Source organism: Chrysochloris asiatica, unplaced genomic scaffold (genome assembly GCF_000296735.1).
Source record: "Chrysochloris asiatica unplaced genomic scaffold, ChrAsi1.0 scaffold00213, whole genome shotgun sequence".
NCBI classification, from domain to species: domain Eukaryota; kingdom Metazoa; phylum Chordata; class Mammalia; order Afrosoricida; family Chrysochloridae; genus Chrysochloris; species Chrysochloris asiatica.
This window is the reverse complement of record NW_006408731.1, coordinates 1,814,551-1,820,599: the sequence shown is the minus strand read 5'-3', so window position 1 is coordinate 1,820,599 and position 6,049 is coordinate 1,814,551. Positions and strand designations below refer to the sequence as shown.

Genomic DNA, 6,049 nt, shown 5'->3' with positions numbered 1-6,049 from the left:
AGCTCCTTTCCATAAAGATTACAGCCTTGGAAACCCTACGGGACCATATATATAAGGGATTTGAGCATACGCAAATTTTGGTATCCAATTCCCTGCTGATACTAAGGAAGGACTGTAATGGAAAATGCAAATACCCAGACCTAGGTTTGATCCTGGCTCTAACATTTGCTACTTGTGTGACCTTATACCAATTTCTTTTTTTTTTTAATCTGCATATGCTCAAATCCCTTATGTAAAATTATATATGTAGATAGCACTTTAAGCTCCCGCTTAGCCTTTAAGGGATTGCTTTGACAGCTTAATTGCATTTTTTTTTCCTGAATACTTTTGATCTGGGCTGGCTGAATTCGTGGGTGCAGAACCCAGATATGGAGGACTGACTATGTTTCCATCTTTAGTCACCACAAAGCAAAGAGAAAAACCATTGTCATAAAGTCAATTCCAACTCATAGTGAGTGACCCTATAGGACAGAGGAGAATGGTTCCGTAGGGTTTCCAAGGCTGTTATCTTTATGGAAAGGAGCTCTGGTAGTGTGGTGGTTACAAATCGGGCTGCTAATCTCACGGTCAGCTGTTTGAAACTACCAGCTGTTCCACGGGAGAAAGATGAGGCTTTCTGCTCCCGTAAAGATTTATAGCTTGGAAACCCTGTAGAGGATCATTTTGAGTCGGAACCAACTCCACAGCACATAACACCACCACCACCAATCTTTATGGAGAAGTCCTGGTGTGGTGCTGTGGGTTAATGCACCAGACTGCCAGGTCGGCTGTTCAAGCTCACCAGTCGCTCCTCGGAAACCCTGTATAGGGTCACTATGGGTTGGATCCGACTCAACAGCACTTAACAACAAGAACAACACAAAGCTGGCAGCTCAAGACTGTAAGTTCGGCAGTTCAAGCTCACCAGCTGGAAACCCTATACAGGGTTGCTATGGGTCGGAATCGACTCGATGGCACTTAAAAACAAAACAAAAAAATCTTTATGGAAGCAGATTGTTAGAGGCTTAGAACCAACAACCTGTCAGTTAGCAGCCAAGCGCTTAACCACTGTACCACCAGGGCTTATTATTTTCAGTGAAGAACTTTTAAAGACTCCGACAATTACTTATCAATTCATGTTATCAACTATTGTCATTTTTCTGTTTTAACAATGATTTTTACTCCTTAGGGAGGGAGCCTAACTCCAGCTGGAGAGTACCTTTAAAGCTATCCAAAGTCAACATGAACACAGATATGAGGGAGGTTTTATCCCTGGATGCTCAAGTTCCTGAGGTGTGGCAAGGGCTTCCAAAAGAGAAAGTGGATGCAGAAAGCCTCCAAAGACAGGAATCCAGACTGAAACACAATAATCCACTGGCAAGAGAGATCTTCCGAAGGCGCTTTCGGCAGCTATGCTACCAGGAGACTCCTGGGCCAAGAGAAGCGCTTAGCCAACTTCAAGAATTTTGCTGCCAGTGGTTGAGGCCACATGTGAATTCCAAGAAACAGATTTTGGAGCTGCTAGTGCTGGAGCAATTCCTGACTATCCTGCCTGAGGAACTCCAGGACTGGGTGAGGGAACATTGTCCAGAGAGTGGAGAAGAGGTCGTGATTCTGCTGGAGGATCTGGAGAGAGAGCTTGATGAACCACAACATGAGGTAGGAAGGGAAATTTACTAGGGAAAAAGTATATATGTGGGTCATCAAGGACTTTGTAGCTTCTGTCTTGTATCCCCTTGGCTTTGGTAATTAATGAAGACCCTGGTTCCAATTTTCTTCTTTCTGAGACATAGATTTCTTCAGAAGTCAAATCTTGTCTCGTTGTCCCCAGATGGTAGTCCACAGACACGAACAAGAAGTCCTCTTTAAAGAGAGATTGCCTCTAGGAAAGCAGACATCACAGAACCTTCAGTCCCAACCCAAGGAGCCCCCGCTTACATGTGACCCTGCTCAAGAGCCCTACCCCATTGGAGAGACAGGTGAGGGACAAGATTTATCTGATGTCGCACATACCCATCTGATTAACCAAAATCAAAACCAAGAACCAAACCCAGAGCTGGGGAAAGAGATCAGAGGCTTTTTAAGTAGGGAGCAGCAATGCATAGCGCTTTCGAGTACCAGTGTGCTGGTAATTATCCCCCCACCCCCCTGCATGCAGTCCTCCCTGCATACCATCCTGGCTGGACGTCTTCTGGCACATGGCACATTCAAAAAGCTTTCAGAAAGTACTGAAGCCAGTTTTAGAGAATGGACTTTGAGGTTTGACTGACATTGGTTCAAATCATGGCTTCTACTCTTGGAAGTTGCTGGTATTTAAGCAGGTTACTTAACGACTTGACCTCAATTCCCCCATCTGCAAAGTGGGATAATACTATGTACTTTAGAAGATTGTTGTGAGCATCAAATAAAATAATTTATCAGAAGCACTTAGCACTATGCTTGGCATCATAAATTTGCTTAATACATGGTAGCTGTTTATATCAGAAAACTCCAGTGCTACCCTTACTGATTTTCTACACTTAAAATGCAAAGGTATGAGATGTGCTTATGGAGCTAGCAGAATGTATGGGAGAATCCAGTGACTATCAGACTTAAAATTTCCTTATATGTAACTGTCTTAGTGGTGGCAGTGTCCTCTCCAGCGACTACAGTAGTGCATGTTTGGGGTAGAGTCAGCTGCCTTCCCATTCCAGCTCTCCCAGAAGCAATTGGCTCCATTTACAAGGTCACAGCTTTTTAAGGTCTTTTGTTAGCCTCTGACAATCGTATGCAGAGTTCTACTGTTTTCAGTTTCACATTATCCCTGTTAAGGATTAAAACTCCATGGTCCCTAACCTTTCTGCCTCTAGCCTTTATTTCTCACATCTGCTCTCTAGCAACCATTATCATGGATTTCTGTCACTTGGATCACATCTTTAAATTTAAAGTAAAATATATTTACTAAGTAAATCCTGTACACAGTACAAGCATTTCTTGTATTTCCATGACTTCATCATCTTAAAATCCCTTCTGGTTCATATTCCTCCCATATGAGCACATTTCTAGTCAATTCCTTTGTTACTTTTTTCTTTTCCCCATGAAATTGGACTTAGGAGCCTGTCTTTCAGGAAGCACATCTGAGTAAGTTTACCCGCCCCCGCCCCCCCCCCACCTACCGATCAATTAATCATTCTTTCATTCAACAAATACTTATTAAACATCTACTATGGCTGCAGGAGACTACTGAGAGGGCATCTACAGATTTAAGCATTCTGCTTGTAGGACTATGACTGAAATTGTATGCTAAGAACTCAAGAAAAGCCAATATTGGGAGGCAACATAGTACTTACTGAAGATTGCAAAGACCAAATCCAGGTCTTAGCTCTTCAACTTCTTAGCCAAGTAGCATTTAAAAAGTAATTTTGTATTACTGAGTTTGGGTTTCTTTTAAATTCATGCTGATTGTAAAATACTACTGAAAAGTTTGTAGTGAAAGTTCTCCAAATTCAACTACTCAGGGGTAATCAGTTTGCTGTGTGTATTTCCAGATTTTTTATAGTCTGTCTATCTATATATCTTCTTTTTTCCCTCTAATCCTTTAAAGAGGTAGGATAGTAACTTCAAGGGGTTTTGTGGTGACTTAGTTTGATAATGTGCATGAAAGCACTATGGAAGGTTCTATATATAAATGGTAGTTATTAATAAGTGGGAAATGTCTAGTTTTCATATTCTACCTGGATGTCCCTTGTACATTTATAGATATGAAGTTTGAGCAAAAGGGTAGCACTGATTCCACTTATGACCCATTTCTTCTCTGCAGATACATTTCTATTTTCAAAGCCTATTGTGATCTCCCAGCTGAAAGGAAATGGAGAACCATGGTCTAACAACAGAAGAGGCCTAAGAGATACTTATCCAGGTACATGAGGGGTACTACAGTTAGATATGAAAGAAAGAACTAGGTGTTTCAGTCAACTAGGTGTGCTGGGAGTTTCCTGGGTTACAAGGTGGAATCACATGTGGGGATTCTGAGGCATCTGAAAGATACCATAATACCTGCTCTGTAGTGCTTAGATAGTGTGGGTTTGTTTCTCTCATTTTTCACCTTCAGTTCCTCTAAGCAAAGATTTCAGTGGATTGGCTGGACACCGTCCAATAAGGAGCAGTGTTATGGGGTGGGGTAACCTTTGCCTCAGGTGCCAGCCTCTCAATGTACTAACTGTTTTGATTTATGTTCAAATTTGACTTCAAGACAAATTTAGGAATGGAATTCGTTAATAATCTGGGTCTCAATCCTTTCCCTTTCATTAATTCATTCAAAAAATACCTATGTGTGCCAGGCATGACTTTCAGGGAATGAAATAGGAAGATCTCTGTTCTCATAGAGATTAGCTTATAGCAAGGGGGAGACAAATAATAAATATAAAAATAAGGATATTACATACTGACATCAAGTCAATTCCAACTCATAACAACCCTATGTAAAGTTTCCAAGATGATAAATCTTTATAGAAGCATATAGCATCATCTTTCTCCCTTGGAGTGGACCTTTCAGTTAGCAGCTCAGTTCCAACCCACAGTACCACCAGGGCTCCTTACGTTAAAAAGTAAAAATATAGCAGGGTAATGGAGATAAAGAGTGGAGATTTCCAGGACAAGGGAAGTGCTGGAGGAAAGGTCCTGTGGTAGGCATGAATCTGAAAAGGGTGTGGATTTGTAAATTGTAACGTCTCTCTAAACCACCAAGAAGAGTAAAAGCTAAATACTTGCTCCATAAAGCACATGAGGTTGCTTTCCACAGACAGGGTCACTTTGAGGATCTTACCACATAAAGGGGAAGAAGTTCCCAGGGAAAACTCAGAAGTAACCCTGACACTGACCCTTCTGGCCCCTTGAAACAAAAAGATCCCTCTAGGACCAGTCCATATGAACTGTGCTACATTTTGCCAAAGAGAGCAAAAGTAACAAACACCTTGGGGAAGGTGTTACCACTGACCCTTCTGTTTCTAATCTTTTCCTTTTTTATAACGTCAGGCTATAAGCACTGTGTATTTCTGTAAATGTCATGATGCTCTTGTCAGTTCAGGGAACACGTGATAGTTACCTAGTTTAACCAAAACAAATATTTGTTTCAGATGGAGTGACCAAGATTCAGGACAGGAAGTTGGTGCTAAGGAAAGACTGTTCTAAGACTATGGAAGCAAAGGGGAAAATGCTTCATGGACAGTCCTGGGTATCGTCCCAATGTACCCAACATGGAGAAGTTGGTAAACATAAGGGTCAAACTGAGGGGAAATGGGGACACCCCTTGCGAGAGGGACAATACAAATGTGATGAATGTGGGAAGTGCTTTGCTCAGAGCTCAGGTCTCATTCGACATCAAAGAATTCACACTGGAGAAAGACCCTATGAATGCAATGTGTGTGGGAAAACCTTCAGTAGAAGTTCTGGTCTTTTCAATCATCGGGGAATCCACAATATACAAAAACGGTACCACTGTAAGGAATGTGGCAAAGCCTTTAGTCAGAGTGCAGGCCTTATTCAGCATCAGAGGATCCACAAGGGAGAGAAGCCTTATCGTTGTCCTCAGTGTGATAAGTGCTATAGTCGGCGCTCATTTCTCATTGAGCACCAGAGAAGCCACACAGGAGAACGACCTCACCAGTGCAAGGAATGTGGGAAAAGCTTTAATCGTCACTGTAACCTTATCCGTCATCAGAAGATACACACAGTGACTGAGCTGTTCTAGCTCTCTAAGCAGGTGGATTTTCCAGATCACACACCAGACCAGATGGGGTGGGATAAGACTAGAAAATTTCTTTCTTCCTGTCTCCACTACATGTGTTTTCAAACACATTTAGTGAGTGACTCAGGGACGTTCTATGGAAAAGCTCTGGGTTTTTGAGACTATTGATTTCCTTTTCTTCCTGCCCTTGTTCTTACTATTACTGTCCCTGTTATTTATTCTCTTTGAAGAAGGTAATAAACACTGCTGGTATAGCCAATAAAATCTGTATCTGTTTCATTTCTAAAGACTACATAGAAGTCCCTGGTGTAGTGATACAGGTTAATGCTCTGGACTGCAAGGGCA

The 6,049-nt window shown here is 41.8% G+C and overlaps 1 protein-coding gene across 1 annotated transcript; it reads left to right on the top strand.

The window, feature by feature from the left end:
* Positions 1 to 1,221: 1,221 nt before the first annotated feature.
* On the top strand, positions 1,222 to 5,707 carry ZSCAN9 (zinc finger and SCAN domain containing 9). The gene is made up of 3 exons (XM_006872867.1): positions 1,222 to 1,638; positions 1,811 to 1,958; positions 5,094 to 5,707. The coding sequence occupies exons 1-3, from the start codon at positions 1,222 to 1,224 to the stop codon at positions 5,705 to 5,707; spliced, it is 1,179 nt and encodes a 392-aa protein (XP_006872929.1).
* The last annotated feature ends 342 nt before the right edge of the window (positions 5,708 to 6,049 follow it).

Excerpts from the sequence above, each read along its gene's own strand:
- ZSCAN9 (XM_006872867.1), top strand. The coding sequence starts at position 1,222 with ATGAACACAGATATGAGGGAGGTTTTATCCCTGGATGCTCAAGTTCCT. Across the intron at positions 1,639-1,810 it reads TTGATGAACCACAACATGAG|ATGGTAGTCCACAGACACGA; the intron begins GTAGGAAGGGAA and ends CGTTGTCCCCAG. Across the intron at positions 1,959-5,093 it reads CTACCCCATTGGAGAGACAG|ATGGAGTGACCAAGATTCAG; the intron begins GTGAGGGACAAG and ends TATTTGTTTCAG.